Source organism: Bos javanicus, chromosome X (genome assembly GCF_032452875.1).
Source record: "Bos javanicus breed banteng chromosome X, ARS-OSU_banteng_1.0, whole genome shotgun sequence".
Taxonomy (NCBI): Eukaryota; Metazoa; Chordata; class Mammalia; order Artiodactyla; family Bovidae; genus Bos; species Bos javanicus.
Window position 1 is genome coordinate 136653308 of NC_083897.1, and position 24729 is coordinate 136678036.

The window sequence follows — 24729 nt, forward strand, 5'->3', positions numbered from 1 at the left end:
AGCACAGGAAACTCTACTCACTGCTCTGTGGTAACCTAAATGGGAAGGAATAAGTATTTTATATATAACTAATGAGAACCTACTATTTAGCACAGGGAACTCTACTCACTGCTCTGTGGTGACCTAAATGGAAGGAAATCCAAAAAAGAGGGGAGGCATATATATATATCTATTTGTTGCTCAGTCGCTCAGTTGTGTCCAACTCTTTGTGACTCTGTGGACTGCAGCATTCGAGGCTTCCCTGTCCCTCACCATCACCCGGAGCTTGATCAAACTCATGTCCATTGAGTCAGTGATGTCAAATATGTACACATATAACTGATTGACTCTGCTGTACAGCAGAAACTAACACAACATTATAAGGCAATGATACTTCAATAAAAATTCATTTTGAAAAGTTTAAGTATTTTAAAAATCACTTCCTTTTCAGAAAATCAGATTAAGGCACCTGGGTGTCACAAGAAGGTTCAAGAAGGTCCCCCTGTGTCAGGAGCACCAGCAACCACTGCCAAGCACTCCTGGGTGATCACTCCACAGAGGGACTCTCAGGACTGTGCTATGGTGACGGCTGCAAACTACACACTCCTGTCATTGGGAAAACAAACCACAATTGAAAACCAGCTGTACCCTGCATGCCTGGATGTTTCTGGAAGCAAACTGATATGCAAAAATAAAATAAAAAAAAAACCCACCTGTTTTTTATGAATAGCCCTGGCTTTGTCTTTGTGTACCCTGGGCAAGTAATTTAATGTCTCTCAGCCTCAGTTTTCTCATCACTTAAGTTGCTGGCTGGCTAGTTGTGAGGCTTAAATGAGATGCTGTATATAAAGTGTCAGGATCTAGCAGGTCCAGTGGTAGAACATCATCCTTGCTTCCTCTGCCTGGCTTACTTGCTCTCAAGATTTGCCCTAGGGGTCACAGCCTCTTAAAGCCTTCCCTGACTCACTGGGCCCCTTGCACCTGTGCCTCTCTAACAGTTCTTGAAATAGAAAATGACTGTGGCTACATTGCCTGCACGTTGTGGGTCCTGAGGCTTAGGATGGTGTCTAGCTCATCTCTTCGCCCCCAACACCTGGCAGAGTATAAAACAATGTGCAATCATCACTTTATAGCGTTTCTAGTAAAGCTTAGTAACATCTCTGGAAACCTAATTTTAAATAATAAGGTAAATGAGACTATATGAAGTTATCATACTGTAAATGGGACTATATGACGTTTTCATCAGTGGGACAATAGGAAGTTATCAATAATGGAAATGGGACTATATGAAGTTGTCAGATTGTGGGTTCTTCTGAAAGCAAGAAGGCACCTTTTACAATCAAGGTATTTACAGTAAATACCTCTGAGGGATGAAAAAATATTTTAGGAAAATATTTACCATTTACTGGGAAGTTATAGATAACAAAGCAAATCTGACCTAAAAGATGAAGGCCCAGTCCTTTTAAAGGCAATGGAGCCCTGCTAGTTGCAGGCTTCCTGACTGGTGTTTAGAAATGGTAATCAGGAATGAAAGGAACCTCTCATCACAGGAAGTGCTCAGAGAAGAGACAGAGCTGCAATTGTATCCAATTTTTAATCTCAAAAAAAAAAGCAGCATGGACAAAAGGAGAGTGATGTGTGAAAACCCATGAAGACACCCTGCCACAGTCAAGTATAACACTGATGTATATGTCCTGTGTGGGTATTCCCCGTAACTAGGGCAAGCAGGAGCCAGGCTATACTTGTGCCGAATTTCTGTGCTGTTTGTTATGTTTTTAATTATAGATCATGGGTTGGGAATTCAGGGTTGTGGTATTTTATGAAACATCCATTTCCAAAACTGCCAATGTAGGAAAAGAAAAAATCATTTTCTCTCCTAACCATCTAGTTCTTGGCTGGGGCTCTGAAATGAAAGACAGATTAGTCAAAACAAAGTATACACGGTTGGGAAACTGGACAGATACATGTAAACGAATGACACTAGAACACTCCCTAACACCATACACAAAAATAAACTCAAAATGGATTAAAGGCCTAAATGTAAGGCTGGATACTATAAAACTCTTATTAGAGGAAAACATCGACAGAACACACTTTGCCATAAATAGCAGGAAGATTGTTTTTGATCCATCTTCTAGAGTAACAAAAATAAAAACAAAAAACAAACACATGGGATGTAATTAAACTTAAAAGCTTTAGCACAGCAAAGGAAACCATGAATAAAACGAAAAGACAACCTTCAGAATGGGAGAAAATATTTGCAAATGAAGCAACCAACAAGGGCTTAATCTCCAAAATATACAAACAGTTCATGCAGCTCAATATCAAAAGTAAGGAAAACAAATCAATCAAAAAATGGGCGGAAGATCTACATAGACATTTCTCGAAAGAAGACATACAGATGGCCAAGAGGCACATGAAAAGATGCTGAATATCACTAATTATTACAAAAATGCAAATCAGAACTACAATGAGGTATCAATGCTGCTGCTACTGCAGCTAAGTCACTTCAGTCGTGTCCAACTCTGTGCGACCCCATAGACGGCATCCCACCAGGCTCCGCCATCCCTGGGATTCTCCAGGCAAGAACACTGGAGTGGGTTGCCATTTCCTTCTCCAATGCGTGAAAGTGAAAAGTGAAAGTGAAGTCGCTCAGTGGTGTCCGACTCGTAGCGACCCCATGGACTACAGCCTACCAGGCTCCTCCATCCATGGGATTTTCCAGGCAAGAGTACTGGAGAGGGGTGCCATTGCCTTCTCCGGAGGTATCAATGGTCGTCATTTAAAAAATGTACAAACAATAAATGCTGGAGAGAATGTGGAGAAAAGGGAACCCTCCTACACTGTTACTGGGAATATAAACTGGTACAGACAGCCACTATGGAAAAGAGTGTGGAGGTTCCTTAAAAAACTGAAAACCAGAGCTAGCATATGATCCAGCAATCCTGGGCATATATCCAGAGAAAACCATAATTTGAAGAGATACATGAACCACTATACTCATAGCGCTATTTACAATAGCCGAGACATGAAAACAGCCTAAATAGCCATCAGCAGAGGAAAGGATAAAGAAGATGTGCTACACATATACAAAGGAGTATTAGTCATAAGAAGAATGCAATAATGCCATTTGCAGCATCATGGATGGACCTGGAGATTGTCAGACTAAGTGAAGTTAGTCAGACAGGGAAAGACAAATATGTGATATTGCTTTTATGTGGAATATTTTTTTTAAAGGTACAAACTTATCTACAAAACAGAAACTGAGTTACAGATGGAGAAAACAAACTTATGTTTACCAGGTGGTTAGGGGATGTGGGGAAGGATAAATTGGGACGTTGGAATGGAATACACACATGGACATACGCACACCACAGTATATGAAATAGATAACCAACAAGGACCTACTCTGTACCACAGGGAACTCTACTCAATTGTCTGTAACGACCTACATGGGAAAAGAATATAAAAAAAGGGTAGATATATGTGTATGTATAATCAATCCCCTTTGCTGTACACCTGGAACTAACACAACATTGTAAATTGACTATACTCCAATAAAAATTAAAGGGAAAAAAGAACAAAGCACACACATTTCTGTAATATAAATTTTATCCAATCTGGGAGGCTTCATAAGGAAATGGAGACTCAAAGAAACAGTTACCCCTGAGTGTTTCTATACTAGATCTGAAGAAGGGTGGAAAGTCGTTGGAAGTTTCAACTGGGGGTAACCCAGCAAGGACAGTTCCTTCAGATTCCCTCCAGCATCACTCCATCTGCAGAGAAAGGAATGCTCCTCCCCTCGGGTATGGGGGTGAGGGGCACCTCTAACCTGAGGGTCTTATGACCTGCCTCGGGGGAAGGGCAGAGACCTTCCTGCCCCTACCATTTCTCAGATTCCTTCACCTTAAAATATTCACTATGCCAAACTGACAGATGGGGTAGTGTGTCCTCAGTCCCATCACCGAGGACTCCATCAACTGTAAGGATGCAAGGAGTGCAGTCTTTGTGCTCTCTTGCTAGAAACCAGTTAAATGACACTGGGGCCCCTGCCTTGCTTCCCTCCTCATCTGCCTTCACACAGCAGCCAGAGAGATGCTTCCTGAGGTCATTCAAATTGGATCACTACCCACCCTCAGCTACCATGGCTTCCTATCAAGCTTGGCAAAAATTCCAAAGTCCTCATCATGACTCCCCAGGGCCCTCATGAGCCTGGCGTCTCCTGGATCTTTCATTCCCTTTCTCCTACTGTGCCTCAGCTCTGACGGACTCTGCCTGTACCCTGTCTGTGTCAGACACCCTCCCATCCTGGGGCCTTTGGACTTGCTGTCCTTGTAAAAATGATTTTAACAGAAATGAGAGCTCCTTTACCCCATGAGCACTTTAAAAGAAAACCCCTTTCTTTTCAGGAGATAAGCATAGGATGTATAAGAACTCTTATCTATACTTGGAAAATGTAATGCTCTCTCATTGACTAAAAGAAAACAAAAACCAGTTACTATTTTCCTATCTATAGCTGCAACACTCACTGAAAAAGGTGATACAAAATGAAGAAGACATGCATACATATACATATATCAGTTGCTCCCTTGTGTCCGACTCTTTGTGACCCCATGGACTGTAGCCTGCTAGGCTCCTCTATCCCTCTATCCATGGGATTCTCCAGGCAAGAATCCTGGAGTGGGTTGCCATTCCCTTCTCCAGGGGATCTTCCTGACCCAGGGATCAAACCTGGGTCTCCCACATTGCAGGCAGATTCTTTACCATCTGAGTCAACAGGGAAGGTGATCAACTTAGAAAATGTAATGCTCTCTCACTGACTAAAAGAAAAAAAAAACAGATTACTATTTTTCTATCTATAGTTACAACTCACTGACAAAGTTGATACAAAATGAGGAAGACAACTCAGATTTTTAGATCTTGGAGAATAAAGGAATTTCCATTTCAAGTGCTTCCATTCATGTGCACATTCAGTTTAAAAAATTCTGGTACAAACAAAAAACACCAAAATAAAAACCAAACAAAATCCTACCCCCTAAAACACACCCCCAAAGCCCCCAAACAAAAGATAAACCCTGACGTGAACTGATCCTACGCGGGTTTCACGTGCTGTGCTCTTTTCTAACCACTGAATAGTTTTGAAGACCACTCCAAGCAAGTCACACGAAACCACACTTGGTGAACCTTGAAGTTCTAGTTGGCTGTGCAGAGTTCTTCTTTAAAAGACTTTACATCACAATAGGCAGTGCTCGGAAGCCTCCAGGAGAAAGATAGCATAACAGAATTCCTCCCAGAGGGCCTCAAGCTGCTTTCTTTAAAACCGTTTGAAAACACAAATATATTTGCTTTGTATGTTCTGCACATTTGGGGGAATTCTGTCATGAGGCAGGTAAACTGTATAGTCCATGAAGACTTCAGAGCTCTGCCAAAGGGTCTTAGGAGAGTAAAGAAAGAAGATCTGGTGAAAATGTGTAGGTTTGGTGGTAACTTACACACTATAGTGAAAACGATAAAAAGTAAAATTCTATGAACTTCTAAAAAAAATTAGCTGTAATCATACAGAAGGACTGTTGTATTTCAACATTATACAGGTTGGTTCGACACTATTTACAAAAACCTCACAGAAGTGATTCCCTTTTCCTTGAGGAGACAAACATTGGGAGATTCAAAGACCGAGGTAACGGACTTCCTCTGAGAGGTTAATGCCAGTTTTTACAAAAGCAGGGTTCAGGATTGGGAACACGTGTACACCTGTGGCGGATTCATGTTGATGTATGGCAAAACCAATACAATATTGTAAAGTAATTAGCCTCTAATTAAAAGAGAAAAAAAAGAAAAAAAATACAAGGGCAGAAAGATCATTGGAACTGAAAGCACACAAAAAAGAGGAAACATGGCTGAGCTCTCTGCCCTCCCCCAACTGCCTGAAAGCAGACCCAAAATCCCCCTTGTGAATTCCCTACCAGGGGATAAGTACCCGATCACTGGAGGTAGCATGGCACAGAGAGGAGTCTACACAAACCATACTAGACGACCCATATCGTCCATCGTTTCCCCAGCTAAAGGATCTTCCCACAGCCTGCTGCCCCTAAAAGCCTACAGCCATTTTCCTTGGTATTAGTTGGAATTTCACTGAAATTTGTTGTCTCTGCTCTCATGGCTCAGACGGTAAAGTGTCTGCCTACAATACAGGAGACCGGGGTTTGATCCTTGGGCCAGGAAGATCCCCTGGAGAAGGAAATGGCAACTCACTCCAGTACTCTTGCCTGGAAAATCCCATGGACGACGGAGGAGCCTGGCAGGCTACAGTCCATGGGGTCCCAAAGAGTGGGACACGACTGAGTGACTTCACTTTCTTGGTCCTTCTCTACAAATGGACTGTTCTTTCTTAAAATGTTGTCTAAGCCCAAGTTCTAACCATCCCTTTGAGTTACTCGTCACTGAGTTTCTCCTGCAGGTATAGGTGCTGCACATGTAAATAAACTTGACTTCTCTCTGGTTCCTTTGTCTGTCTTTCTGCAATTCTAATTTGCAGGGTCCCAGCTACAGAGTCTAGGGTTTTTTTTTTTTTTTTTTTACTCCCCTACAGATCTAAACACATGCCCTTGAGGACATGAAGACTTCCTAACATCAATAACCAAATGTCCTAAAGAGTTTATGTACTCTGGAGAAATTGTGTGGAGGAAAAACAATGTGTGACTCCTATGACTGAGCAAGAGGGCTGGAAACAAAATTCTAACTGGAATTAATAGGGGAACTTTCAGGGCTCCAGGGAGACCTGTAAAGTGGAAAGAGAAAAGAGAATGGAAAACAACAAAGCTCACATCTGCCAATGTGGGAGCTTGAAGACACTATTCTTTTAGTTCCACATCTCCAGGGCTCTATTTCTCAGGAGTCAGTATGGAAGCCATCTCAGACAGGAACTGGAAGGAAGAAAATCTAGCCGCAGTTCAAGTGTGAGTATTTACGGTTGTGTTGCCGAGGTGAGCCACAGGACCTCTGTGGACATTTCCTCAACTGTGAAGTCTACAAAATAACACTTTTCTTAAAGGTGACAAGAGGATCAACTGCAAGCCTTTGGAACTCTGATTGCAACTTCAAGTAACTTGAGGAAAGAAAACAGAAATGTTGATGCTGGGCGGCATCCCCATAGTAAAAAGGCAAAGTGTTAGTTGCTCAGTCATGTCCGACTCTTTGTGACCCCACAGACTGTAGCGCGCCAGGCTCCTCTGTCCATGGGATTCTCCAGGAGAGGATATTGGGGTGGGTTGCCATTTCCTCCTCCAGGCATTCCACAGATCCAGATGTAATTGTCCTGGGGTGGTGAGTGGTCAAACTATCCCCCAACAAAGCACAAAGAATTCTCAAACTACCACACAATTGCACTCATCTCATACGCTAGCAAAAGGAAAGGAAAATGAGGTTGCTCAGTCATGTCTGACTCTTCGCGACCCCATGGACTGTAGCCTACCAGGCTCCTCTGTCCATGGGATTTTCCAGGCAACAGTACTGGAGTGCATTGCCATTTCCTTCTCCAGGGGATCTTCCCAACCCAGGGATCAAACCCAGGTTTCCTGCATTGTAGACAGACGCTTCACTGTCTGAGCCACCAGGGAAGTCCATGCTAGCAAAGTAATGCTCAAAATTCTCCAAGCCACACTTTAACAATACGTGAACTGTGAACTTCCAGATGTTCAAGCTGGTTTTAGAAAAGGCAGCAGAAACAGAGATCAAATTGCTAACATCTGCTGAATCATCAGAAAAGCAAGAGAGTTCCAGGAAAACATCTATTTCTCCTTTATTGACTATGCCAAAACCTTTGCTGCTGCTGTTGCTGCTGCTGCATCGCTTCAGTCATGTCCGACTCTGTGTGACCCCATAGACGGCAGCCCACTAGGCTCCTCTGTCCCTGGGATTCTCCAGGCAGGAATACTGGAGTGGGTTGCCATTTCCTTCTCCAATGCATGAAAGTGAAAAGTGAATGTGAAGTCGCTCAGTCATGCCCGACTCTCAGAGACCCCATGGACTGCAGCCTACCAGGCTCCTCCGTCCATGGCATTTTCCAGGCAAGAGTACTGGAGTGGGTTCCCATTGCCTTCTCTGAAAACCTTTGACTGTGTAGATTACAATAAACTCTGGAAATTTTTGAAAGAGATGGGAATACCAGACCACCTGACCTGCCTCTTGAGAAATCTGTATGCAGGTCAGGAGGCAACAGTTAGAACTGGACAACAGACTGGTTCCAAATTGGGAAAGGAGTACATCAAGGCTGTGTATTCTCACCCTGCTTATTTAACTTATATGCAGGGTACATCATGAGAAATGCTGGGCTGGATAAAGCACAAGCTGGAATTAAGATTGCCAGGAGAAATACCAATAACATCAGATATGCAGATGACACCACCCTTATGGTAGAAGACGAAGAAGAACTAAAGAGCCTCTTGATGAAAGTGAAAGAGGAGAGTGAAAAAGTTGGCTTAAAACTCAACATTCAGAAAACGAAGATCATGGCATCCGGTCCCACCACTTCATGGGAAATAGATGGGGAAACAGTGGCATATTTTATTTTTGGGAGCTCCAAAATCACTGCAGATGGTGACTGCAGCCATGAAATTAAAAGATGCATACTCCTTGGAAAAAGCAGAGACATTACTTTGCCAACAAAGGTCCATCTAGTCAAGGCTATGGTTTTTCCAGTAGTCATGTATGGATGTGAGAGTTGGACTATAAAGAAAGCTGAGCACCAAAGAATTGATGCTTTTGTACTGTGGTGTTGGAGAAGACTCTTGAGAGTCCCTTGGACTGCAAGGAGATCCAACTAGTCCATCCTAAAGGAGATCAGTCTTGAGTGTTCATTGGAAGGACTGATGCTGAAGCTGAAATTCCAATACTTTGGCCACCTGATGGGAAGAGCTGACTCATTTGAAAAGACCCTGATGCTGGGAAAGATTGAAGGCAGGAGGAGAAGGGGACAACAGAGGATGAGATGGTCGGATGGCATCACCCACTCAATGGACATGAGTTTGAGTAAACTCTGGGAGTTGGTGATGGACAGGAAAGCCTGGCATGCTGCAGTCCATGGGGTCACAAAGAGTCAGACATGACTGAGCGACTGAACTGAACTGAATCACTTTGCCATACGTATACTTGAGACTAGTAAAACATTATAAATTAACTATACCTCAATTAAGAAAAAGAATAGTATGTATAAGATTTAAAAGACAAGCATAAAAAGGTGGTACAGATAAAAGATATCACTTCAGTTATCTGCTGTTAAAAGAACATTTATTTATAATCACAAGCACACCCACTTGCTATGATACCACTGCTCCCCACATTCATTGCAGATGACATAGGTCATCATTTCTTCATCTGGGCCTGCATTCCGCACCCAACTTGGAAGGAAGAGTGTCCCTCTGGGGATGACAGTGACCTGGCAGTTGAATTTCTCACAGCGCTTGCATTTTATTTTCCTCGTCGGTGTGCCTTCCACCACTTGGGGCAGGTAATGTTCCCGTAAGGCAGATTTCGTGTAGGAGGCTCTCAACTGCTTCAGTTCCTGGCTGGCCATCTCCATGGCGGTCATTTTGGCAAATTCTCTCGGAGACATGGTCCCAGAGAGCAAGTTCTGCTGTAAGTGAGAATTGCGGGGGTTCTTTAGATTGGCCACTTTGCTGCGGATGCATGTTTTGTATTTTTGGAGGTTCTTGGGGTGAAGGGCAAAAACGTGCGCTTCGATTTCTTGTGCCAAGTTGGACCACACGTGGGCTCTGGGCTGGGACGGGGAGGAAGCAGTTAGAGCTTCGTACAGCAGCTCTGTGCATCTGGCTCTCACAGGCACTATGGGGTCCAGCTGCCCACTCTCTGCCAGGTCGGTGGACTGAGGGTCCCAGGCACTGAGAGGCACTGCCTTAGTCTCCACTCTGCTGCAGCTGTCTTCCGGCATGATCGTTTCAACAGATCCCGCCACATCTTGGGATGTGACCAGACAATTATACCTAGAGCCACCCCGTACCTCCTCCTCCTGATTTGGGTCAGGAGGAAGTCCTCGATTTTCTTCTTGACTTCCACCCAGAGGAAATCGTTTAGGGCTGCCCTCTGGCTTGCAGAGAGTATCCTTATACAGCACTTTCCATTCTGACAGCAAACGCTTGGCTTTCTGCTTCAAAGCCCCTGTGGGGCAGTTTTTGAGGACTCTGTACACCGCCCTGACCACCCCCGTCTCCTGAAGGTGCTCTGGAGTTACATGCAGAGTTTCCAGCACAGTGAGGTGATGGCCGAGATCCTCAAAATTCCTTTGAGACATCAGCTGCTCGATAAGGGAAACTCTGGCCGCTATCTGGTTCTTGTCAGACATCGTTTGAGCTGCCAAGAAAAAAGGGCTTTCCAGGTTCTCAAGCTTGTGTTTGCCGGGCGCAGCTCCGTCATACATGCACCGTGCTCTCTGCCAGTTACCTAGGCAGAGAAAAAGAAGAAGAAAGTCGCTCAGTCTTGTCTGACTCTTTGTGACCCCAGAGACTATATGGTCCATGGAATTCTCCAGGCCAGAATACTGGAGGGGGTAGCCTTTCCCTTCTCCAGGGGATCTTCCCAAGCCAGGGATAGAACTCAGAGCTTCTGCATTGCAGGTGGATTCTTTACCATCTGAGCCAGGCAGAGAAAGAGTTAGGTGATAAAAGTGGGTGTGACATGTTAGAAAATGCAATCTGCAATGCAGTATGGTTCAGTCTCAAAAGTCTGAGTCTCCATAGTTAAAAACAACAACAACAACAACAAAAATAGTGGCCCTATAAACAGCCTCTGCAGTAACAATCACTTAAAGGAGGCTTGCTGAAAGAGCTGCTGTAACTTTCCCATCTCTACTTTTACAAATGAATGCCCTTTCCAGATCAAGACTAGTCAACTCCTGTGTGTGGAATTTGGTGGTTATGTTGGGAATGAAAACATGCCAATGTCAGCATCCATGGGGAAAGGCTGAGGAGGCCAGACTATTTTCCCCCGTGTTCAGCTATTTAAACTGAAGTCCTTGCTGATTTTATAGTTTTACTTTTTTTAATATATAGCTTTTATTGGCTGTACTGTGGCTTGTGGGATCTTAGTTCTCCAATTAGGGGCTGAACCTAAATTCTTAAAAAGATGGTAATATCAGACCACCCGACCTGCCTCCTGAGAAATCTGTATGCAGGTCAAGAAGCAACATACAGAACTGGACACGGAACAACAGACTGGTTCCAAATCAGGAAAGGAGCATGTCAAGGCTGTATATTGTCACCCTGCTTATTTAACTTATATGCAGGGTACATCATGAGAAAGGCTGGGCTGGAGGAAGCACAAACTGGAATCAAGATTGCCGGGAGAAATATCAATAACGTCAGATATGCAGATGACACCACCCTTATGGCAGAAAGTGAAGAAGAACTAAAGAGCCTCTTGATGAAAGTGAAAGAGGAGAGTGAAAAAGTTGGCTTAAAACTCAACATTCAGAAAACTAAGATCATGGCATCTGGTCCCATCACTTCATGGCAAACAGAAGGGGAAACAGTGGCAGACTTTTATTTTTTGGGGTTCCAAAATCACTGCAGATGGTGACTGCAGCCATGAAATTAAAAGACACTTACTCCTTGGAAGAAAAGTTATGACCAACCTAGACAGCATATTAAAAAGCAGAGACATTACTTTGCCAACAAATGTCCGTCTAGTCAAGGCTATGGTTTTTCCAGGAGTCATATATGGATTTGAGAACTGGACTATAAAGAAAGCTGAGCACCGAAGAATTGATGCTTTTGAACTGTGGTGTTGGAGAATACTCTTGAGGGTCCCTTGGACTGCAAGGAGATCCAACCAGTCCATCCTGAAGGAGATCAGTCCTGAATATTCATTGGAAGGACTGATGCTGAAGCTGAAACTCCAATACTTTGGCCACCTGATGCGAAGAATCGACTTACTGGAAAAGACCCTGATGCTGGGAAAGACTGAAGGCGGAAGGAGAAGGGGACAGCAGAGGATGAGATGGTTGGATGGCATCACTGACTCAATGGACATGAGTTTGAGTAAACTCCAGGAGGTGGTCATGGACAGGGAGGGCTGGCATGCTGCAGTCCATGGGGTTGCAGAGTCGGACACAACTGAGCGACTGAACTGACTGACTGGCTTGGGGGATCTTAGTTCTCTGATCAGGGGCTGAACCCGGGTTCCCTGGAGTGGAAGCATGGAGTTCTAACTGCTGGACTGCCAGGGAATTCCCTGATTTTATAGTCTTGAAGTAGGACTTTTCTGAATATAAAAGCATGAAAAACAGAGCCAAAATCAGATGCTGTTCAGAAGTCCCAAGGAATCTACAGAAATGATGAAACACCACAGGTTGGGAGGCAGCTGGACGCAGGTCAGATGGGCCCCAACAGTCACCAGGCCATGCGGTGCTGACGTCTACATCTTCTGAACATCGGGGTCAAGGTTCTGACTCTGCAATCCAGAGGGTTTAGGACTTTGGACTAACGGGTCCCTAGGCCAGAGTTTCGTTCCATTTCCTTTCTCCGCCCTCCCACCACCACTTTTAGGTGTAAAAAGCTGGTTATGTCTGTGTGAACCTCATCCCGAGGAGGCAAAAGTTCACTTTATCTAACCCGTCTCTTTGTCTCTCCACCTAATGCACACAACCTTGCCTACAAAATACCCTTGGATCTGTATCTGCCTGTTTGGTCTAAATGTGAACAAAAGCATTTTGATGGCAGGGATATCATCTTTTCAAGACTCCATGGACTCTTGTATTATAGCACGTGATATTAAATAACAATCACCAAAGACACACAGGTACACCACACTGAAGTAATTATAGAGATAGTTAATGCAGTCTTCCTAGACACCACCTGACAAGTGCTGTAAAGCTTAAGGTCCTTTTAGTCAGCAATTCTATTTCTAAAAATTTACTTTAAGGAAATGGGAGATGTGGAGGCTGTTTTTGTAAGAATTTTCTGCAAACTTAGAAGAAACGATGAGGTTCCAAATGGTTAGGCTTGCACACAAACATTCATAGCAGCGTGGCTTGTAACAGACAAAAAGTGGAAACAATACAAATGTCTATCAACTGAGGAATCGAGAAACAAACCCTAATATATCCATACAATGGGATGTTGTCAATAAAATGAAATTCTGATACAGATAACATGGATGAGCCTTCAAAGCTTTATGCTAAATTGAAGACACAGAAGACCACATATTGTATGATTTCATTTACATGAGATGTCCAGAATACACAAATCTAGAGACAGAATGTAAATTCGTGGTGGACAAGGGCTGGGATGGAGGGAATCGGGGAACCAGTGGGGTGGAATGAAGAGGCGGTGGCTATTAATGGGTACACAGCTTTTCTTGGGGGAGGTACAAATTCTTCTCTCAAATTGACTGTGGTAACCATTGCACAGCTGTGAATATGATTTAAAAAAACCCACTAAACTATACACTTAAACTAGGTGAACTAATAGTATAAAAAGTGTATCTGAACACAGCTGTTTTTTAAAAACAACATCGAGGGAATGCCTTGGCAGTCCAGTGGTTAGGACTCAGTAGTCTCACTGCTGAGGGCCTGGGTTCAATCCCTGTTCGGGGGACCAAGATCCCATAAGCTGTGCAGTGTGACCAAAAAAAAAAAAAAAAAGCTAAAAATTAATAAAAATAAAAACAACATCTAATTCCATTTATTTTTATCTTTACTATTTTTTTCTGGTCATGCTGCACAGCTTGTGGGATCTAAAGTCTGATCCAAATTTTATTTAAAAATCACATGTGAAGACAAAAGACTGAAAACAGATACAAAAATTTCCTGACAGTGTTACTTTCTGAATGGCAAGCTCTTAAGTGATTTTTGTTTGTTCTTTTACTCTTTTTTTATATTTTCTATTGATGTATACACATGCACTGATTTCCTAACCAGAAAAGTTATGGGTCTATTACAATTTCACAATAAACCCTATATATTCCAGAGATTTGCTTACTGAAAAATGCCATGGTTCATGGATCATCCCAGTCCTACTGCCCCTTGGAATCAGGACACCAGAAGGGAAGCCTCACCTCACCTGTGACTGCATTCATATCGGCTCTCACCTTCCTCAGAAGCCCACTGCTGCACTGCAAACAGTTCTATCTCCCCTCAAACCTGATCCCCAAATAGGAACAGGTGATCACCCACAGCTACAACTCTGAGGTTCCTACTGGTTTTCCCCATTGCATAGTGCACATGATCAAGATTCTGGGTCTTGTATTTTTACCACCTGGTGGTCTTTTTTATTTATTATTCTTTTTTAAAGTCAGATAACAAGAACTCAATGGGCCACTGATTCTGGATTGTAAGTGGTATTGTCTAATTATCGAGAACTGGTACTTCAAGATCCTTGTTTTTCCTTTTTGAATTCCATTTCTTTTTCTGAATGATCAGAATGAAGATCTATGTATTGATTAATTTTTTTGTACATAAAGTTTTATTGGAACACAATCCTACCCATTTACTTATATATTGTTCCTTTTAAAATTTTATTGTAGTTGATTTACAATGTTGTGTTAATTTCTGCTGTATAACAAAGTGATTCAGTTATACATGAATATTCTTTTTCATATTCTTTTCCATGATAGCTTATCACAGGATGTTGAATATAGTTCTCTGCACTCTACAGTAAGACCTTGTTGTTTATCCATTTGTATACAGCAGTTTGCATCTGCTAATCCCAAACTCCCAATCCTTCCCGCCCTCACCCTGTCCTCCTGGCAACCCCAGTCTGTTCTCTATGTCTGTGAGTCTGTTTCTGTTTCATAGATAGGTTCATTTATGTCACTGTCATATTTTAGATTCCATAGATAAGTGATATCATATAGTATTTGCATTTCTCTTTCTGACTTATTCACTTAGTATGATAATCTCTAGGTCCATCCATATTGCTGTAAATGTCATTATTTCATTGAAATCCACTGCAACAGTAGGAAGGGTCTTCCTAATAATCAAAGGCCCAGTCAACAAAGAACAGGCAAGACAGCACAGAAAAATTAAAAATACACATCCTCACTTGCTGACTTCTGCTCTCAGCACTGTCCGCTTGAGATCTCGGGACCTGGAGGAAGTCAAGCAAGGGAGTCACGATGGTCCGGTCACAAGGAGCTCAGGGCACTTGAACCCTCCCCCATGTGTGGGAACGTTTCCTAGCAAGGACTCAGTCTCCTCACGTTCTACACTCATTCTCTACGCATCGTTACCTGAGAAAGCAGGATTGAACTGGGCTGAATGTCAGCAAGGGGGTTAATAAGACACTGGTCTAGAGTTCCCCCAAGGAGGTTAGGCAATCTTTAACTCGGGTCAAATTTCTCAATGAAAGGTCAGAACTTTAAGGAGATTCTGAAGGCGAAGTTAATAGTAGCTTCAGGGCTTCAGGGAGATGGAAGCATTGTTCGTTGAAACTTTTTCTTTACTCATGGAAATCTACTGAAGTTAAAGGTTTCATATATATAAGCACTCTGCTCTTCATTCCATAACGCTTTTATTTACTGTTCCTCTACATTAAAAAATTTTTAATTGTGGTAAAAATGCACATATAATTTATCATCTTAACCATTTTGACATGGATAGTTCATTAAGTACATTGACACTGTTGTGCAACCAGCTTTTGGAATGCTAGTTGTCTTGCAAAACAAACTGCACCTGTTCAACAGCTCTCCACTTCTTTCTACCCTGCACTCCCTAGTAACCATCATTCTACTGTCTGAGTTCGACTACTTTAGATACCTCATATAAGTGGAATCATACAGTATCTGCTTTTCTGTGTCAGGCTTATTTCACACAGCATAATGCTCTCAAGGTTCATCCACATCGGAGTGTCTGTCAGAATTTCCCTCCTTTCAAGGCTAGATAATATTCCACTGGATGGGTAGACCACATTGTGTTATACATCCATCTGCTGATGGACCCCTGAATTGCTTCCACCTTTGGGCTCTTGTCAAGAATGCTGCCATGAACATGAATGCATAAATATCTTTCTGCTTTCAATTCTGTTGGGTATATACCCAAAAGTGGGGTTGCTGGATCATATAGGCATTCTATTTTTAATTTTTTGAGAAACTGCCATATATATTTTTGTAAAGCCAGGCTTTATTACTTTGCCAGGCAAACAGGGAATACAGTAGGCTAGTACCTCAAGAACTGTGTGTCTCTCTTCCATATTTTCTGCAACATTTCAATGATGTCAAACTTTCTATTCTCCCTGTAGGACAGTCATGTTGATAGAAAGCAATTTATTGCCTTAGGAGGCTGTAGTATTTAAGCAACTGGGATACAACATTTTGAGAACTGCCATAAAAAGATGAAGTAGGCTGTGTGTCCAGTTTAGAGTTCTACACAGTTCACTGAATAAATATCTGTTATGTATCTTGTACACGATAGATGCTGAACCTAACGGGATACTCTCTGCCATAAAGGAGCTGATAGCCCAGCAGAACACAGACAAGAAACTGGCAAATACAAGGACAGACACCGCTGCTAAGGGGCACACGTAGGAGGGATACACAAACCAAACCTCTACTTCCTGCTATCTGGCCGGCTCCAGTTCTTCACTGCTTTCACTCTACGCATGACATTTTGTTAGAGGGATCATCTTCTCTTAGAGATTTCAGCAAAAGGCCCCCTCCTTTTCTTGCTTAAGGCCCTTCAGATGTTCCCCTCTGCTCTCAGGATGGAGCCCAAGGTCCCTGGCCAGTAGTGAAAAGCCCCTTTCCAGCCTCCTTTGTGATCTGACTGAATCACTGGCAGGCACTTGCATCCCCCAGCTCAATGACTTTGCTCCACTAGCTCTCTGAGCCTGTGTGTGGCTCTCACTCCTGCCTGCCAATCCGTGTCATCTGGAGAACTTACACAGCCAAAACAAAAACAGTGCCAGGGCCTCACCCCAGACAGAATGAATTGGAATCTCTGTGGGAAGGCCTGGGCACATTGAAGCTCTCCAGGTGAGTGTGATCTAAACCAGAGCCATCACCACGGCCCTGAGCACACAGGCACAACTCCTCTCCCGCAGCAGGACCGACCCAGCTCGTGGGCCTCCACCCAAAGGCAGTTCCCGACATGCTCCAGGGCTGAATGCACACCACCTCTCTGACTTCACATTCTGCTGGAGGGAGCCTCATTAAATTGTGAAATGTTTAAAACAAAAAACCTGCTGTGCACAACTCGCCTGAAAACCTTCTCTACAAATCCAACCAGCGACTGCAATGTTTTCTGACACAGTGTCACTGTGTACCCAGTCCCCTGCATTCATTCCTGCACTTACCTCCTAACAGCAGAAAGCACTGCACGTGGAGAAAGTCTGTGTGCTATAGACGCTCATCTCCATCTTCACAGGTACAGGGCTACCGCCATCTTACAGAGGAGGAAACCTGTTAAGAACATCAAATATTTGTACATTTTTTCCCCCATGGTGCATATCACACTAAAGAGGAGAGTGAAAAAGCTGGCTTAAAACTCAACATTCAAAAAACGAAGATCACGGCATCTGGTCCCATCACTTCATGGCAAATAGATGGGGAATCAATGGAAACAGTAAGAGATTTTATTTACTTGGGCTCCAAAATCACTGCAGATGGTGACTGCAGTCATGAAATTAAAAGACGCTTGCTCCTTGGAAGAAAAGCTATGACAAGCCTAGATAGCATATTAAAAAGCACAGACATTACTTTGCCAACAAAGGTCCATCTCGTCAAAGCTATGGTTTTTCCAGTAGTCACGTATGGATGTGAGAGTTGGACCATACAGAAAGCTGAGCGCCGAAGAACTGATGCTTTTGAACTGGGGCACTGGAGAAGATTCTTGAGAGTCCCTTGGACTTCAAGGAGATAAAACCAGTCCATCCTAAAGGAAATCAATCCTGAATATTCATTGGAAGGACTGATGCTGAAGCTGAAGCTCCAATACTTTGGCTACCTGATTCAAAGAACTGACTCATTGGAAAAGACCCTGACGCTGGGAGAGACTGAAGGCAGGAGAAGGGGACGACAAAGGAGGAGGTGGCTGGATGGCAGCATCGATTCGATGGACATGAGTTTGATCATGCTCTGGGAGTTAGTGATGGACAAGGAAACCTGGTGTGCTGCAGTCCATGGGGTCGCAAAGAGTCAGACATGACTGACTGAACTGGACTGTATCACGCTAAATCATTTTTTTCTTGTCAGCATTTCCTACAAGACCACAGAAGAATGATGTCTGTTTCATTCACTGATACACACCTGGCAAACGTCTGGCCAGGGCTCACTATTACTCAACAAATTCTCCCCTCTCTGCTTGTGAGCATCATCCTTTGCACCACAGACTGGTTTGCTTGTACCCACTGCGCCTAAGCCCCTCAGCTTCTTCCACGGGAAACCAACCTTATCTCAATTTTAGTTTAGAAAATCATTTTAAAATATCCTAGTTAAAAAACAAAAGCAGCACAGTGCCTCCTGTGGGCTAATCAGGTCCCCAGGAGTCAAGTCATTTGGGGATAAGGAAGGACTAGAAGGTACAGTTCCCAGAAGTACGATGAACATGTTGAGGGGTGGAGGGAGAATGCAACATCATAGGATTAATATGAGAATTAAAAGGGATAGTCCTTACAAAGTCCTTGGAACTATGTCACACACTAAGCTCAACTGAGGATTATACAGCAATGAAGAGGAATAATATATATTCATTATATATACAATGAAGAGGTTTACATGTATCTACCATACCTGACCTTGTTCTAGAGCAGAGGTTCAGCAAACTGTTTTCTATAAAAGGCCAGATGGTAAATACTTTAGGCTTTGTAGTCCATCCAGGAGAAGGCAATGGCACCCCACTCCAGTACTCTTGCCTGGAAAATCCCATGGACGGAAGACGCTGGTGGGCTACAGTCCATGAGGTCGCTAAGAGTTGGACACGACTGAGTACTTCACTTTCACTTTTCACTTCCACACACTGGAGAAAGAAATGGCAACCCACTCCAGTGTTCTTGCCTGGAGAATCCCAGGGACGGGGGAGCCTGGTGGGCTGCCGTCTATGGGGTCACACAGAGTCAGACACGACTGAAGTGACTTAGCAGCAGCAGCTGCAGCAGTCCATCCAGCTTCTGTATGGACTACTCAGCTCCACTGTTCTTGTAGCAGGAACAGCAGCCACAGACAATAAATATTGTGTTAGTGGGTAGTTCAGATCGTAAAGAATCTGCCTGCAATGCGGGAGACCCAGGTTGAATCCCTAGGTTGGGAAGATGCCCTGGACATGGAAATGGCAACCCACTCCAGTATTCTTGCCTAGAGAATTACATGGACAGAAGAGCCTGGTGGGCTACAGTCCATGGGGTCCCAAAGAGTCAGATACACCAGCCACAGACAATATATAAATGAACGGATATGGCTTTGCTACGATAAATCTTTTTCAAAGACAGAAAGGCTGGATTTGGTTGCAGGCAGTGGTGTCCAACAGCAGTATAACAGCAAGCCAGACAAAGAATTTAAAACTCTCTAGTGGCCACAGAAAAAAATATAAACAGGTTTTTGAAATTAGTAATAAAGTGAGGTGAAGTCGCTCAGTCCTGTCCGACTCTTTGCAAACCCATGGACTGTAGCCTACCAGGCTCCTCCCTCCTTGGGATTTTCCCTCCATGGGATTCTCCAGGCAAAAGTACTGGAGTGGGTTGCCATTTCCTTCTCCATGGGATCTTCCCGATCCAGGGATTAAACCGGGGTCTCCCGCATTCTAGGCAAACACTTTAACCTCTGAGCCACCAGGGAAGCCCAAAAGCTGGTAACAAATCAGCAATAACCTAGACGGGTTTAGACCTAAGATCTAAAGAGAAAAATTAAATTTCTAGTCACAACCCAGATACACCTCTCTGGCTATACAGGCAGCCTCTTCCTCTATGGCGAGAAATTATGCTGTCAGGAGCGTCAGTTTCTGAAGTGGCACAATACTGCGCTAGCGCCCTTCTGCTTTATGACGACCAATAGCAAATAGCCAGCGGAAGGGACGAGGGGAAGGGACTGGCACAAGAGCCCACTCTGGCCTGGGTTCGGGTTCCAGTGGGTGGGGTGGAGCCACAAGCAAAGTCGGCTGCAAGACTTCCAAGGGTGACAGCCTGGCACCCAGCACGCAGGGAGCGGCGGCCCTGAGGGATCTACCCACGCTCAGCTGGAACAGCGGCAAAGGCGAAAGCACGTCCGGGTCACCGGGCCCGGCAACACTGAGACCCTCCCCGAGCGGGGTGGGCTTCCACTGGGAACAACTGGGTCGCCTGTGTGCAGCCAAACAGACATTGGCAAAACCTGAACACCGCTCACCGAGAAGCACGGACGAAACCCCTTAGTCTTCGGTGTCCTCGGTGCCCGAGAGGGCTTCCGGTGCCGGGGCGGGACCACGGAAGCTCAACCAATCATCCCTCAGACTGGAGAACAAGGCCCGGGACTCAACGCATGCGTTATAGGAAAGTGGCGTCTGCGCAGGGCGATCTGCCGGCAAGAGGCTGGCCCCACCCCCCACTCCCCGCAGCTCCCAAATTCTGGTCCTGGTCTGGAGCCGGCAATCTGCAGCCAGCCACGAATTGAAAAAAATAAAAAGAAATAAGCAAGCAGCCCCACTGTTGCTCTTGAGCATCCAAGTTTGTTGAACTACCCTTTCTGTTTCCCATCAAGACTGCGCTCGGCTAAATGTTGACAACACTTAGGACGAAAATGAGTGTACTTAACGCGGTAATTAATTCAACAAGTACTTATTGCACCCCTCGCATGCATCAGTTGATATGAAAGCAGAAGACATTCATTAAGGAGCCTTGTGCATGCTGCGTGTCCCACCTGTACACATTCTTTCCCTGCCAGGATCCCGTAAAGACACCCTGATGGTAGGACTAGAGAAAGTGGCAGCCTTCTTTGCTGATCCTTTACTCTAGGGTAACTTGGGGGACGGTTCAAGGAAGCAGCGTGACTGTATGATTGAGCCACGTGATAAACGTTACCTAGAAGGAGGGGAGCGGAGAAGGCGATGGCACCCCACTCCAGTACTCTTGCCTGGCAAATCCCATGGACGGAGGAGCCTGGTAGGCTGCAGTCCATGGGGTCGCGAAGAGTTGGACACGACTGAGCAACTTCCCTTTCACTTTTCACTTTCATGCATTGGAGAAGGAAATGAAAACCCACTCCAGTGTTCTTGCCTGGAGAATCCCAGGGACTGGGGAGCCTGGTGGGCTGCCGTCTATGGGGTCACACAGAGTCAGACATGACCGAAGTGACTTAGCCACTTAGCCAGAAGGAGGGGAGACAGGACCAGGACTAACGCTGTAATCAGTAACACAGGAGAAGCAACTCCATCTTAAAAACTTGAAGCACTGCAGATTTATCCTAGATGTAATCTAAGAGACTAGTTTCAAAAGGCTATTGCCATGAAATTGTTTCCAGCACAAGAACAAAGTGAGACACCTATTAATCTAATTTATTGAACAGCCCCGGCTCTGTAGGGTATAAGTTAGAAGAAACTTTAAATTTTTCCTCACCACTGCCTTGAAAGACACTGTTGGCTGTCTTCCTGCATCTTGGCTGCTCTAGGGCTGGAGCTTGAGGCTTGAGCAAATCCAACAGCTTTTCTTTTCCTTCCAGTTTTATTGATATATAATTGACGTGCAACACTGTATAAGTTTGGGCTTCCTGTGAGGCTCAGTTGGTAAAGAATCTGCCTGCAATGCAGGAGACCTGGGTTCGATCCCTGGGTTGGGAAGATCTCCTAGAGAAGGGAAAGGCAATCCACTGCAGTATTCTGGCCTGGAGAATTCCATGGACTGTATAGTCCATGTGGTCACAAAGTGTTGGACACGACTGAGCAACTTTCACTTTCACTGTATAAAAGGTACAGCATAATGATTTGACTCATATACATCATGAAATGATGACCACAGTATGTTTCGTGAACATCCATCATCTCATATAAAAATAAAAGAAAAAAATTGTTTTCCTTGTGATGAAAGCTCCCAGGATTTACTCTGAACAACTTTCATATTCAACATACAGTGATTGTTAATAATCTTTATTATGGTGTACATTATAGCCCTATTGCTAACTTGTAATTGGAGAAGGAAATGGCAACCCACTCCAGTGTTCTTGCCTGGAGAATCCCAGGGGTGGGGGAGCCTGGTGGTCTGCTGTCTGTGGGGTCGCACAGAGTCGGACATGACTAAAGCGACTTACAGCAGCAGCAGCAGCTAACTTGTAACTGAAAGTTTGTGTGTTTTGACTACCTCCATCCAATTCCCCTTCCCCTTGCCTCCCCATAGATTTTTCTCATCACTTTCAATACAAAGAAACAATCTTAAGTTGTTAAAAAGTCCATTCTAATCAGATCTTCGATTACTTAACCAATTCAAACACCAATGCTCCCTCAGTTCAGGTGTGATCTGTAACTCTGTGGACCAGCAAAGGACACATGGATCTATTCCTTCACTGTCCTTCTTGTACCCTTTCTCGGCTTCCTGCACAATTTTCTGGGCTCTCCAGGATAAGCACAGGAAGAAGGAGGGGTAAAAAGTTTTATCTGATTAGTATTGTGGATTGAATGGTGCACTGCCTCCCCCAGAAAGATATATTCACTTCCTAACACTGGAACCTATGTATGTCACCTTATTTTTTTAAAAAAGGAGGGGGGATCTTTATAGATATAATTAAGTTAAAGATCCTGAGATAAGATCATCTCGGATGACCTGGGTGGACCCTAACCCCAGTGATGAGTATCTTTAGAAAAGACAGAAGAGAAGACACAGAGGCAGAGGAGAAGCCATTGAAGATCAAGGTGGGCATCAGGGTGATGCAACCACAAGCCAAGAGACTCCTAGAGCCACAAGAAGCAAGGAAGGATTCTCCCCAGAGGATTTTGGAGGAGCATGGTCCTGCCAACACTTTGAGGTTGAACTGGTAGCTCCAGAATTGAGAGAATAGATTTCCGTTGTTTGAAGCCAGCCAGTTTTTTATGGCAGTGAAAGGAAACTAATTAACGATGGTGTTACCTGGCATCGGAGCACTCTGGATGCTGATATTCAAAGGCTGCCTCTTTTGTGTGCTCACTTTGGGGATATTTTTTTGGAGACCCCCCCCTTGCTGGGGGGCCCCTACTCACCCATTCTCTGGTTCAGATGGTACAGTGGTTGACCACCAGCTCCTGCATTTAGTGGCATGTTGCACCCAGCCTTCTGTTGAGTCAGGCCACCTGCAGACAGGCCTCTTAAGTGAGGTCTTTCCAGAACAACCCAGCTACTTGCTTGCTATGCACTTAGCCCTTGGGAAAGTCCTAGCAGCTCTGCCCTCCTCCCCACCCTGCCACAAGCCCTGGAAGCAGAGGCTGCTCCCTCTGCCATCAGAGGTAGACTTAAGCAGCCCCCACTAGCTCCTCACCTGTAGGGTTTTTCCAGGGAGTCAAGCACCTTGTGCCCTTTCAATTCAGTTCAGGAGTGCCTGTCAGCCTGTCTTGAATGGTTCTCTCAAGTTCCTCTCCACTTGCCGGAAAGGCCAGAGGAAGTTTCTAGAATTCTAGCAACCGTCTTCCAATTTTGCCTTCTCTTGTGCATCAGCTGAAAAGGGATGACAAACCACGGTTGGCAGATGTAGTGTTGGGCTCCCCACTTAGCCCTATGTCGACTGTCTCTCTAGAAGAGTGCCCAGCGGGCATTTAAACACTGAGCTCAGATCTAGGTGAAATCAAAGTCAGGAAATTTCCGTTTAATATCCTCTTGCCCTTGGGGTGACCCGGAGGTCATTTCCATACCTGTTGTTCTCCTTTCCCACACCTTCTTTCCATTCTGCCCTTTCTCTGGAAGGGAAGTTCTTCTACCATAGATTTGTGGCAACAGAGTAGGAGACAATGAAGGATCCACAAGCCAGGCTCCCATTACTTGGTGGTACATATCATTCAAGAGGCAGAGAAACAACATTGATACTACTTGGTCACTGTTGGCAGGGGAGGGCTTCACAATCCATGTAATCAGAAAAATAGAGAAAAAGTACAAAAAGAGATGGGATGAAAGGATACCAACTCAAATACCACCGCTACCAACTCAAATACTGCCACCTGTCTATTCAGCTGACTCCCGCATTCCTGTTAATAAGTTCGAGCTGAAGCCCACCCCCTGGAACGTCACTCTGTCAGTGACTTGTTACCGTGAGGAACGCATCTACCTGTGACGTGGACTATTCTGTGAGAGCCCCCACTGCATTTAGTTCTCAGGGTTTTCTTTCAAAAGGATGTCGTTTTGTAAGAGCATTTCATCAGGGGAGCAGCATGCATCTGACTCTTTGTGACTATAGCCCACCAGGCTCCTCTGTCCATGGGGATTCTCCAGGCAGGAATACTGGAGTGGGTTGCCATGCCGTCCTTCAGGGGATCTTCCCAACCCAGGGATCGAACTCAGGTCTCCTGTATTGCAGGCAGATTCCTTACCATCTGAGCCACCTGGGAAGTGCAAGATGTAAGCAGTGAACTAAAATCCATTGACGTATGCTGCTTCCTTGGTCTTTCGTGCTTGTACCCCACAGCCTGAAGGCTTACTGTCCCAGATTCACCACTGTACATAGCATCCACAGACCCCCTTTCCCCACATAACAAGGGCATGCTGCCAGAAGCGACCATTCATCAGGAACGAGAATATGAAGGAGAACCATGCTCATCCCAGGTCTTCTGAGTCTTCAGCAGGAGATGCATCTGCCCAGAAGTGTACCGTTCTAATTTATGGTGCC

The 24729-nt window shown here is 44.5% G+C and overlaps 1 protein-coding gene across 5 annotated transcripts; it reads right to left on the bottom strand.

Moving 5' to 3' along the window:
* Window positions 1-9242: 9242 nt before the first annotated feature.
* On the bottom strand, window positions 9243-20482 carry TCEANC (transcription elongation factor A N-terminal and central domain containing). Of its 5 annotated transcripts, XM_061408148.1 has the most exons (4): window positions 20302-20482; window positions 17280-17385; window positions 15033-15077; window positions 9243-10434 (listed from the first exon to the last, which is right to left on the bottom strand). In XM_061408148.1, exon 4 carries the CDS (start codon window positions 10409-10411, stop codon window positions 9275-9277), a length of 1137 nt encoding a protein of 378 aa, XP_061264132.1. In that variant the 5' UTR covers window positions 10412-10434; window positions 15033-15077; window positions 17280-17385; window positions 20302-20482; the 3' UTR covers window positions 9243-9274. The 5 variants fall into 5 exon arrangements, with proteins under 5 accessions (XP_061264132.1, XP_061264131.1, XP_061264134.1 ...); XM_061408147.1 differs by lacking the exon at window positions 15033-15077; XM_061408150.1 differs by lacking the exons at window positions 15033-15077; window positions 20302-20482 and adding an exon at window positions 18720-20281.
* Between the last annotated feature and the right edge of the window lie 4247 nt (window positions 20483-24729).

Bases quoted from the DNA above. Each gene is read 5' to 3' on its own strand.
- TCEANC (XM_061408152.1), bottom strand. From the start codon at position 10,411: ATGTATGACGGAGCTGCGCCCGGCAAACACAAGCTTGAGAACCTGGAA.